This window comes from Tauraco erythrolophus, chromosome 28, assembly GCF_009769465.1.
Source record: "Tauraco erythrolophus isolate bTauEry1 chromosome 28, bTauEry1.pri, whole genome shotgun sequence".
Classification (NCBI taxonomy): domain Eukaryota; kingdom Metazoa; phylum Chordata; class Aves; order Musophagiformes; family Musophagidae; genus Tauraco; species Tauraco erythrolophus.
The window spans coordinates 3,976,031-3,987,544 of record NC_141492.1 but is presented as its reverse complement, the minus strand read 5'-3'; the positions used below and the strand labels follow the sequence as shown (position 1 = coordinate 3,987,544).

The following is an 11,514-nucleotide window of genomic DNA, read 5'->3' as shown; positions in this document are numbered from 1 at the left end:
AACTGGTGTAAACACCAAAGGAAGACAGTTTCCTTATTTTCCTCCCTGAAATCTCAAAAAGTCTGCTTGGGCAACACCCACTACGAGTCCAACAAAAGCAAGGGACCTTTTGCCATGTTATTTTCATTTATAACACACTCGGGCATACTTGTAGGACGTATCAAAGTTTGATCTCTTTCTTCAGTTAGAATCATTTTGTTGTCAGGTCAAGGAGACTTTAAGCAGATGAAGGAGCGCGCGGCTTCCGAGGCTGGCGAGAGTAAAAGAAACACACACATTGCCTCAAGTGCCAGTGGACAGAGTCACTTCACAATTTTTATTTGTTGATGGCTTTTATAAAACAAAATTGCCCTTGAATCAGACATCCCATAAAACATTTATAGTCTTGTGCATGCTAGTGATACACCAGGTTTCAGTAGACCAGTATCTGCAAAACCAGACAGTTGAGTTGTCCGGTAGAATTCCTGGTTTCTACTGAAGGGGAGGAAAACACAAAATTAAGGCACTGTCAAAACCCAAGTGCACAAATCATTTGACCTTTTGTACTGGCTTTCACCTGGTTGTACACAAGAAATTTTTTTTAATTAACCATCTATTTCAATTTCGAACAGGGACACACGAAAAATAAAACTACTTTTATGAAATCCTCCTGTTTATATTCCCAGTTGCAAGATGACAGCAGCAGACCTTATTGCTGGAGATGGCAGCTGGAAGCCCAGTGCCACATCCCCGTGCATGCCGCGTTCAGCGCAGCAACCCCAGCCCTCAGAATGAGTTCTCGTCTTTTGGGTGCAGTGCTTAAGATGACACTTTTAAGAACAAAATCAGTTACAAGAGCAGCTTAAAACTAGTCTAAAAAGTCAGTGTTCACTAAGCAGGACAGGAACGAACTGACAGACTCCTCCCTGAGCCATGCAAGGCATTTCATGTTCTTCACTTTATTGGGCACAAGCTGCTTTCACAGACCAGTAGTTTGGCCAAAAGGGACCTACAAAGGATAATTGGGATCTTCAGCTGATGTGCTTTTATCAGTCCTTTAAAGTAGTTTTAATTAGCTGGTGTGAAATCCACTTCTTCAGCCTTTATATCTTAATTTAAGAATACAGGAAATGTTCCTTCCTGTGGCCAGTGAGCGTTCAGGCTGTCCTTTGGCACACCAAAACTACGGCTCCAGGCACAAACCAGCACGTAGCTGTGGGCTAAGGACCATGCTTAGAAGCATCCAATTCTCTAGATAAAGATGCAAAGTTTTAAAAAAGCCAGTTTCAGGTCCATTGATTAGGTGCCCTGGTGATGATAAATAAATAGTAATAAATACTTATTTACACTCGCACACCCTTCCTGTATCCCACAGGATTACAAACAAACCAGAGCCATGCTTCTTCCCTACTTACATATGATCAGGTTTGAGGTGGGACACACTGTTAGTACCACCGTGCAGCAACGCTACACAACAGTTCAGAACAGTTAACAGTACCGACACGTGGCACTCGGAGCATTTCACAGCTTCAAAGCTCTTGCAAACACAGACTTGGTTAAGAAAGTGACAATGTTCTACCCATTAAGAATCAGAGGGAACACAGGTGAGAGAACTGGAGTTTGGCTAGGACACCAGAGCGATGCCCTTACTGCATACAAAACGTCACATTAATTGGAGATATGGCAGATGTGGGAGCTAGGAAAAATTACATCAGGCTCATATGAGACCATTTAATTTCCTTGAGTAGGAAATCTAATTTTCACATTGATTGTGTCTAAACAGTTTGTTGTTTCGGTAGACAGCAGAAAGGTCAATGAAAATTCAAAGGAACATGTGAGCTGCAGGAGCACAAACCATTACCTCCATTCATAAATAAACACAGTGAAAGATTTTACATCAGTTGAAAATGCTGCCTCGTAATTGCTGACAGCTTGGGAACTGGCACCCACTTATCATCCTGGCACAAATCCACAAATCCCTGAAAATATGATCAGAATAGAGAGACAGAGACCAAGAAGCACGCAGCAGCACAGAGAGCACAAATGAAATTCAGGGACCCGCCTGGCCATGTCCTGGCTTCCACCTCTCCTCTGGAGTCTGGAGAGAGAGGGACTGGAGGATAAAGGAGGTTGCAGCTGGCTTTGAGACTCAGCTCTGGAAGAATTTTCTTGGCCTGTTTACTGTTTGGTTGCTTTTTTTATTCGGCTTTTTTTGCTTTCCGTTTCCTTGTGCCTTCATTTAGCTCCTCTTTTGACTTTGCAGGAGGAGGTGGAGGATGGGAAACCTCATGGGAGGCCCCATGCTGATCATGGTGATGACCGGCGTGTCCGCTGGAAACAGAGCCAAAGAAAACTGGGCAGATGAAGTTTTCCACTGGAGCAAAAGGTGAGGCGTGGGAGTGAGTTGCCGTCATGAACACCTGCCATGCAACAGTGAATACTTAAAGATCACATACGCCACTTGTGACAGACTAACTAGTAGGGGCATTCCACCTACCCCTATCCCTATTGCTGTATGACTTAAGGCTCTGTCACGAGGATCTTCTACCATACTGCCTATATGATGGAGAATTTCCTACAATTTCCTGAGCAGATCTTCCCTGGTACGGACAGCCAATGCCTTCAGTAGTGGTTTAGGAAGGTGAACGCCCCCAATTTACCTCTGTACCCTTTCTCTGATTCTGTAGATTTGTCACCAGCAAACCTGCTGTAAACTCACCTTGCAAATTATCATGAACATGGTGAAAAAGAAGATGAGGTTGGCTTCAGAGACGGGGAGCCAGTGAGTTTGTTGCAGAGTGAAGAGGACTGTGCCATACAGACTGGCCTTTGTAGGGCTAGAAGAGAAATAAAGTAGTTTTCTAGGTTTGCATCATTTGCATCCAGTCCTGAGTAGTTCTTTAAATTCCGTTTTCAGTCTGACAGAGAATTTACAGGCTACCTACTTACAAGGACATGTGAAGAATTTCGTTTGTTTCTGGCTTCCAGACTCCGCGCAGCAGTTGCTCAAAGTTAGACATCAAGGCAACACCAGAACCTGTGAAACAGCAGAAGTGAACAGCTAGAACTCCCACACCAGAGGAGAGCTCTGCTGTCTTTCCTAGATCCCCAAGGGATAAGGATGACCTCAGGGGAACAGAAGGTTCATGACATTCTTCCCAAATTTAAAAGAAGTTATCCTAAAACAACAGAGCAGGGCAAATGCTTTTTAGACTTTCTATAAAAGCGTTTCCTGATGCAGGGAAAGGGCATTTACTGATGCTCAAACGCTTGCTCCGAACAAAAGCTAAAGGAAAACTGACTGGGCTGTTTCAACACTGACAGAAACCTCCTGAAAAGATACAGGTGAGGCCAGAGACAGCAGAACACAGGAGAAAGAATGACTAATTCCCAAATTCTACACCCATTTTGGTCATGACTCCGATTCTTCCTGCCTCCATTAAAGTTAGCTGATGACTCAACTGCCAACCTTTCTGCATGTATGAATGAATACCTGTGTTCTAGGGAACTTGATTGACTGGAGCCAGCTGACCACACCAGTGACCAGCCTGCTGGTCAGCACTCAGGGCTGTGGTCGCCTTAAGCTTCACTCTCAGATTCTCCCGTCCCTCCCTGCTGCATTGAGAGTATCTCATGTTTCACCTTTGACCCATCCAGTAGCCATCATAATGAACCACCCGTGGTGGTACCGGTGATGAGCGTGGTGGACCCCCGCCGCAATTTTGCGAACTCTGACCACCTCCTTCATTGCCACAAAGATGAGCTTCATAGGCAGGAAGCTGACGCACTTGTAGAAGAGGTTCATGGGACAGAAGAATATCAAATACCTGGAACAAAACCACAAAGTGCTTAAGGACCCATCTGTTTGTCCTGATCGGGATGTATAGAGAGGATTAAGAGTACTGTGGTGATGGCTGGAATTCTGTCAGGGAGAAGGAAGTGCAAAAGCACATACGACCCATACGCACCGAGGAACTTAAACTTGGAGTAACTGTGGTTAATTTGTGAACATTTCACTAACACAATGAAGAAAACGCCCCCAAATCTTCAGCGTGTGCCACTCCTCTGCTAGATGTGGTATCAGTGCAGCGCGTGCTGCTTTGGGGGCTTGGCCACAGTTCAGCTGCAGCAGCTATGAATAGCAATGCCCGGTGATTAGCTGGGACCCAACCCTTGCAATCACAAATGGACAACTGCTCAGAGAAACTGGAAACTGGATCTAGGAATACAAAACACTCAAAGACTACCTCACCTCACCCCTTCTTTCCCCAGTTAATCCAAGCAAGGTAATACGTGCGTGCTGCACAAACAGGACACCTCCCTTGACACCAGATGGTTTCGTGCACAGCCAGCAGCGTCTCACGCTTAATAAATCAGGTTTAAAGTTTAGTTTAGTCTTTTAAAGAAGTTTAAAAGACTCACCAGACTGCTGTGGCCAGGATGACACTGGAGTTATTACTGAAGTAATCAATAGGTGATTCTCCAAGCAACAGATCAGCAAGTATGTAACTTCCAAAGCAGTGGAGCATAGCACAGAGCCAGGAGGCAAAAGGGCTCTTACGAGACATCTCCACGGCTCCTGTGAAGCAAATTCCAAATGAGAAGATGGATTCAGCAAATAAGCAGAAACTTCAAGACCCTGTAAGAAAGAGGTTTGCGGTGCGTCTTCTCCAACAAAATAAGTCACAGAATCACAGAATGTCAGGGATGGAGGGGACCTCAAAGGATCATCTAGTCCAATCCCCCTGCCTGAGCAGGACCACAAGTGCTCGTAAAACAAAATGCAAAAATATGTGTGTTCTGTGAAGCCTGCACAAGTACCAGATACTGTCAAGAAACGCGGTGTGTGATCGCAGCGTGCAGGCCCCCCGCAAGGTTTCGAATGAACTGAGCCATCAGAAGTTTCTGAAGTGGGCAGGAGTTTATCCCCTGCATTTGCTGCTACTTACTGTAATCGGAAAGAACATTTTTTCCCTTTAAATCAATTTCTTTTACAGTCTAAAAATAAAATGCATACTAGTACCATTCTCTCCATTGCTTCAACCTAGGTGCCCTCTAGATTTCATGAACAATCTGTTCAGCTCTTTCATTCATAAGATAACCTGTAAAAATAGAACAGTAATTCTTAATCTTTATTAGAAAGAAGAGGATTTGAGGATTCTTCCCTGCTCCTGTACTAGTTTGGAAATGCCCTCTGAAAATCCAACTGGATACTAAAACAGTGTTACTATTTGCTAATACATTATGGTCTCCTCCCACAACCTTCTATTGCCTTTTTTTTTAATTCCTCTAGCCATTTTCATCCACCTCTGTACTTCAAGGAAATCTCTCAAGAATATAAATTCTGTAAGATTGTTTTCATCACCCTAAACTGCTCCAGGGTCCTTTGTGCAGCATTTAAGATACCAAACTCTGTTCAGTAAGCCAGTAACAGGCAGTCAAGAGAGAGAACGCTAAAATGTTATGTCAATATTACTAACAGCGACCTGCCTTAAATAGCAGCAAGTGAATCAGCATACGCCGAAACTACGGCTGCTGATACTCTTCCATCCTCAAAGACATTCGAACCAGCTGAAAACACAGTGGAAGCGAGACAGCTGCAGCAGCCATGATCTGAAGCTGGTTCTATAGGAACTTGAAGTTTAGCTTAAGGCTTAAATTTAGTAACACTTGTTTTCCTTGGGCTCCGTGAAGCCACGCTGTCTCCAAGGAGGAAGCAGGACATCACTGTCCTGACGCTGATCTTCAGCACAGGAGCTCTGGAATGAAGCAGTGTAGGAATCTAGTGAAAAGTACACCCCGGCCTTACCCAGTCCAAGCGGATTACTGGGCTTACATATTTTTAAAAGCTCTTTTCATAAGTGTTGCCTGTTAACTGTTCTATGCAGGACTTAATGCTGGAAGACAGCTGTAAGTGATCAGTCCTGGAAAACCCAGCACTTCTGTTTACATGGAGTTTAAATAGAACAGTACGTAGATTGTACAACACAGAGCTCTCACAATTGGAGGATTTTAAAAAAAAAAAATCACACCAAAGCGTGAGGTTTTTTTTTCCTTCTCAGTCATCGGGCAGTTACACTGAAACTGTTCAAAACAGAGCATGAAGAGCGCACACACTATCAAAAATACGTAGAGAAGATGGCACTGGGGAGAGACCAGGGCATGGTCAGACTGCTGCAGCGCAGAAAGTGAAAGCTAAGATGCAGATCTATCAATCTTTACAAGATAAGCCCAAGAGAACAAACAAAGCAAGGTCGGTTAGGGTGCCTGAGGACAGATTATAGTCTGGGAGGGGGGGAAAAACCGAGGTTTTACTGACAGCCTTTTTGGATATAAACAGCAGGAGAGTATTGCCACAAAACAAAAGCGAAGCAACTGGACGGAAATGTGAGTCCTGGGATAGAGGCAAAGAAGTGACCGGACTTAAATCCTTCAACGCGGTCGGAATCCGATCTTAAATAAAACGCAAGGTAAATTTTCAAAAACCAGAGTGACTCGTTCTTGGGGTTTTTCTGCTTCGCGTTCAGCCACGCGTGCCGGAACCTCGGAAAAAGCCGCACGGCGGGGCCCGCGCCCGGCACCGCGGAGCAGGGGCCGCAGTTCTGCGCCAAAACCCCCCGCTTTGCGCCCCAGAAAACACGCCGCCAGTGACACCGCTGGTGCCCAGCGCCCGCGAACGGCCCCATGGCACCCCCCGCCCCCGGCCCGGCCCGCCCCCGGCGCTGACGGACGGCGCTGACCGGGCGGCCCCCCCCCCCCCCCCCCCCCCCCCGCCTCCCCGGGCGGCCGGGGGCGCGCAGCCGCACTCACCCGGCTCGTACTTGAGGTAGAGGACGGAGACGATGAAGTACGCCGTGTCGAAGAGCGGGAAGACCGGCAGGGCGGCGAAGGCGGCCGCCAGCTCGCCGAGCTGCAGGGCCCCCGCCAGCTCCATGGCGCCGCGGCAGCGGGCAGCGCCGCTCACCCTCCGCCGCTCGCCCCGGCCCGTCCCCGCCCCCGGACCCGCCTCCGGGGGGGCGTCCCGGGGCGCGGCCTCGCGTCTAACGGGGCTGCGGCGGGAGGCGTGACCGGCGCAGCTCAGACCCGTGGGGCGGTTCGGCCTCCGGTCGCGGAGCGCCCCTTCCTTCCGCCCCCGCGGAGCGCCCCTTCCCTCCGCGCCCGTTCCGCCCCCGCGGAGCGCCCCTTCCCTCCGCTCCCGTGCCCTCCCCCGGGGAGCGCAGGCGCCGCACCGGTCCCCAGCAGCTCCCGCCCTTTCCGTTTCCGCCGCCGGAGCCGCCGCCATGATCGGGGACCTGCTGCTGTGCGGGTAGCGGGGCCGGGGCCCGGGGCGCCGGGGGCGGCTCGGTCCGTCCCGGTCCGTCCCGTCCGGGCCGCGCCTGACGCCGTGTCTGTCTCTCCCGCAGGACGCTGCTGATGAACGCCGGGGCCGTGCTCAACTTCAGGCTGTGAGCGGGCGGGCAGGGCGGGCGGGGGGCGCGGGGCTGGGGGGGGGGGGGGGGTCACCGTGCCTGACACGGACCCCCCCGCTGTCCCACAGGAGGAAGAGGGACACGGACGGCTTCGGCGAGGGGGCGAGGGAGCCCACGACCGGTAACCGAGGGGACCCGGGAGCCCCGGGGCGGGGCGTGGGCACCGCCAGACCCGCTGCCTCCGCTCGGGGTGACGGAACACGGACAGGAACGGGTGTTTTCGGAAGGAAAATCTTGGTTAAAGCATTTTCGAGGCGCCAAAGTACACGAGTTTAACCCCGTTTTGTTTGGATGTGCAGTACTCTGCGGCTGGAGTAACTGGTTTAGTAAATTGCAAGCTCCAGTTTGGCTCCGTGGTGTTTACGTAGAGGCGTGACAGACTTCCCTGTGGATCCCGAAGTGGTGATTGATAGGAAATACAAAAACGCGTGTTTCTGCATTTCTGAATGTAGGTGCCTGTGCTACAGAGGTGACACTGCTGACTGCCCGATGCCTGTTTTGGGCTGGATGCCCCTGTGTAGCTCCTAGGGATCACTGCTTGCTGGCTAAACGTGGCAGGAAGGCTGGAAAATCCAACAGAAAATCCAACCCTTCCCTTTTTAATAGTGACCCCTCTTTATCGTTTATTGCTATTTTCTCACATGCCCTTAGTAGAGATGCACTTAAGATACTGTGGATCATTTACCTAAAACTTCCACTTTTTTGTTCTCTGACCTTTTTGGTTTTTCTCTATGTCAGAGTTGTCAGTGTGACTTGTGTGTCAGGTATTCTTCACATCAAGGGCTGCTTCTCTCGGATTTTTAGGTGACAACATCAGAGAATTCTTGCTGAGTCTCAGATATTTTCGAATCTTCATCGCCTTGTGGAACATCTTCATGATGTTCTGCATGATCGTGTAAGTAACACTGCTGTATCTTGTCATGTTTATCTGAAGTCATGTATGTTGAAGTTTTTCTTGCACATAAATTTCTTTTCTGGTCTCTTTCTCTCCCACTCTGTTATTCTGTAATTCCTTTTTGTTTCACTTATTTCAATTTTCAGAGCTCTTGAGTGACCTCAGAGCTTTTTACTAACGTGGGCGCCTGTAGTGCATGAAAACCACCTCTGCCGGCGTATAAGTCATTTAGCCTCGGATATAGTGTCCCTTGTTGTGAGTTATTTAGATAAAACATAATTTGTGCCAGCATTTCAGTTTAACTTTTGGGATATTTTTCATTTTAGGGGGGAGGAAACCCACCAAGTAAATGGACTGAGCCTGGAGATCAGTGTCTGGAAGCAGCAGGTGTCAGTGCTGACAGGCAGGCTAGCGGGCTGCTTTCCTTCCACTTACTGTATGGTCTGATGTGTGGGGGAGCAAAACCAGTGGCCAGATGTGCACTGGTGGTGTGAGCTGAAAGAGCATTGGTGCGATTATGTTTGTACCTGTTTCTCATCTACTTTTTTTTTTTTCCCAGGTTATTTGGATCTTGAAAGTCATCCACAAACATGCCTGTTAACTTGGAAGAGACTTTTGGCTGGAAACGTAACTTTTCTAGAACGTAGAAGATGACAATGCTTTCAAAACGCAGCCCTGGGACTGTGGCCTGTTCTTCACTACAAACTCCTGACGCGCCCAAGGGACGGGACACGTTCATCCTCTTCAGCCAGTTGTGTAACAATACTGTGCATGCTGGTTCTCTTCCTCCGGGGGGGATTGAGCCTTTAGGCCCCTAAGCCAAAATCTTCAAAGGAAAATGATTTCAACTTTACTGAAATAAAGAGAATTTGAAATTGTTTTGCTAGGCGTAGAGCGCAGTGCCTAGTACGCGGGGTAGAACTGGAGCGTGACTGAAGACCACGGGTGTAAAACTCTGCGTCGTTAGTCATCTCCAGCTCGTGATGTATCTGCTCGTGTCACCACTGTCTGGGTTACTGGAAGTCACAATTCGTGATTCTCGTTTTTATGAAGTTGAGCAACGTATTGGTGTTACTTCTCACTATTCCATTTAGTTTTGGTGGAGAAATAGGATTACCAAGAAAAATTAGATTCTCACCCTCTCACTGTTTTTCCAACAAAATGCTTTTTAAATTAAAATTTCAAAGATTTTTTTTTTCTAAGCAATATGTAAGGGATTTTGAATAGGAAAAATAGCAAAAATAATTCCAAAAGCCAATCCTAAGGAATAGTTTTGGAATAATCTTGGATTTGGTTGAATAAAGTTGTTCTATTTAAGGGTAAAATGTATATTTGATGCTGTGTTCACTTCTGTTAGAAGAGAAATCGATTCAGTATTGGTGTGTTTTTTGAGAAATTTCAGATAGTCTTGTCATTGTGTCTGGCTGCTTCGGTTATTTATGTCCAGTTTGAGTTCAGCCTCTGACCAGTAACTTCTCCCCCAGCATCACCAAGATGATTTAAGAGAGAGTGCAGTGCTAGGTGTCTTTTAAATCAAACTAAACTATTAGAGGATTTTCCTTGGCTTCAGTTTTAGCTGTGTGACTGTTGAGGAGAGAGAGAGGCCTCATTTAAATGATTCTGAGGCTCAGGTTTTAGTGAATATTTTGAATTTTATCTGAATGTAGTCAGAACTACTGCCTGTGGGCCCCCAGGGCACTCACAGTAATTTATTGAAGTCACCCTCTTCTGCATTACCAGGAGTTTTCATGTGAAAGAAACATGAAAGGGGAAAATTGTGTTGGTTTGGGAAAGGTTAGTTTGAAGGAAGATGCTTTGCTCTAATGGACATAGAAAAAATGTATGGAGGAAAGGATCCTTCAAGCGGATCCTTGTCTTGTACAACCCTTACAATCCTGGATTAAACTTAAACATATTCCTTGTCTTGTCTGTAATTTCTCTATTTTATATATATATATTTTTAGTATTTTTCTAATTGTTCTGAATAAGCAAAAAAAGTAGCATGCTGTCATGTTGTGGCACCCAAACAAAATTCAGTGCTTATAGAGTTCTTGGAAAACATTTTCTCCCTAATGTTCATTAAACCGAGTCTTCTCCTGGAATGCAAAGGGAAGGGCTGGAAGTGGCTGTCACTGTGCAGAACCCACTCAGGCCCCCTGGACTGGGCACGGCAGCGCTCAGGCTCTGTTTTGGGCTCGGCTTTAATTCTTCATCGGAAAAATGGTCGATCCTGTGCCGAACTGACAGTCTGCTTCCTGAGCCACGCTCCGAGTATGGTGAGTTTGGGACATGGAAGATGATCCTGCTCTACTGGTGAAGGAATACAGACAATTTCATTGCTCTGAATTGATTCTATGGATTAATAGCTTGCTGTGGCTTCAAGATTTCAACCGTTAAAAAGAATAAAAGTTGTCCTTTGGGTCCTAAGCAGGTGCTTTAGAAGCGACCCGCTGGCTTTATGCTGCTCTTAAATGCTTCGAGAAGTTCAAGTGCTTTGGGAAGTTTGTGCTGGGCTGATCGCTTACCCAGCTCGGTGCAGGATGCCTTTTGCTGCAGTTTTCTGTTGTACAGCTGCACTTCCACCACCTCCATTTTGGTATTATAAGCTTCTGAAAAGCTGACTTTGCTTTTTATTAGCGCTTTCTTCTGACTCCAGGGGAAGTCAAACACACCCGTATAGAAACCTCCCCGCGCAGTTTCTGTAGGGGTAGCTCTCTCCAGGTAACTTTGCAGTTGCTGCTCCACCCGTTGTTCTCAAAATAACGAAAATCACAAGTTCTGCCGCTTGGCAAAAACCTTCAGTCGCTTTTTTCCCCACACGTCGGACCTTTCACGACGAGAAGGACGCGTTACCTCCCCGCGAGCCTGGCACCAGGCACGTACCGCCGCGTCCGGCCTGCACCACCCCGGCGGCGATCGTTTACTCCCGATATTTATTCCCTTGAGCCCCCTCTCCCCCGGGAGGGTCGGTCCCGCCGCCCCCCGCGGGCCGGGGAGCGCTGCCCGCTCGGCACCGCCGGCCGCAGCGCTCGGCAGGGGCGCGGGGCTCGTTCCTCCCCGCTCCGCGCCGGGCCCGGCCGCGGCCGCCATGCCCCGGCCGCGCGCGCAGGCGCGGCGCCCCCCCCGCGGAGCGTACCGCGCATGCGCGCTCCGTGCCCGCCGGGGCGTCAG

General features: G+C 48.2%; 2 protein-coding genes across 4 annotated transcripts; one reads left to right on the top strand and one right to left on the bottom strand.

Moving 5' to 3' along the window:
* Positions 1-304: 304 nt before the first annotated feature.
* Positions 305-6,913, bottom strand: TMEM38A (transmembrane protein 38A). Of its 3 annotated transcripts, none has more exons than XM_086627829.1 (6): positions 6,790-6,913; positions 4,402-4,558; positions 3,622-3,806; positions 2,929-3,016; positions 2,699-2,816; positions 305-2,399 (listed from the first exon to the last, which is right to left on the bottom strand). In XM_086627829.1, exons 1-6 carry the CDS (start codon positions 6,911-6,913, stop codon positions 2,178-2,180), a joined length of 894 nt encoding a protein of 297 aa, XP_086483955.1. In that variant the 3' UTR covers positions 305-2,177. The 3 variants fall into 3 exon arrangements, with proteins under 3 accessions (XP_086483955.1, XP_086483956.1, XP_086483957.1); XM_086627830.1 differs by having other exon boundaries at positions 4,402-5,081; positions 6,790-6,827; XM_086627831.1 differs by lacking the exon at positions 6,790-6,913 and adding an exon at positions 5,003-6,310.
* A 309-nt stretch (positions 6,914-7,222) lies between these two features.
* SMIM7 (small integral membrane protein 7) lies at positions 7,223-10,260 on the top strand. The gene is made up of 5 exons (XM_086627683.1): positions 7,223-7,285; positions 7,383-7,424; positions 7,517-7,569; positions 8,253-8,343; positions 8,903-10,260. Exons 1-5 carry the CDS (start codon positions 7,260-7,262, stop codon positions 8,916-8,918), a joined length of 228 nt encoding a protein of 75 aa, XP_086483809.1. The 5' UTR covers positions 7,223-7,259; the 3' UTR covers positions 8,919-10,260.
* Positions 10,261-11,514: the final 1,254 nt, after the last annotated feature.

Bases quoted from the DNA above. Each gene is read 5' to 3' on its own strand.
- TMEM38A (XM_086627829.1), bottom strand. From the start codon at position 6,913: ATGGAGCTGGCGGGGGCCCTGCAGCTCGGCGAGCTGGCGGCCGCCTTC. The intron at 4,559-6,789 runs GTGAGTGCGGCT...TTTGCTTCACAG, and splicing joins CTACCTCAAGTACGAGCCGG to GAGCCGTGGAGATGTCTCGT. The intron at 2,400-2,698 runs GTGAGTTTACAG...GTTGCATGGCAG, and splicing joins TGTTCATGATAATTTGCAAG to GTGTTCATGACGGCAACTCA.
- SMIM7 (XM_086627683.1), top strand. From the start codon at position 7,260: ATGATCGGGGACCTGCTGCTGTGCGG. The intron at 7,286-7,382 runs GTAGCGGGGCCG...TCTCTCCCGCAG, and splicing joins GGGGACCTGCTGCTGTGCGG to GACGCTGCTGATGAACGCCG. The intron at 7,425-7,516 runs GTGAGCGGGCGG...GCTGTCCCACAG, and splicing joins GCCGTGCTCAACTTCAGGCT to GAGGAAGAGGGACACGGACG.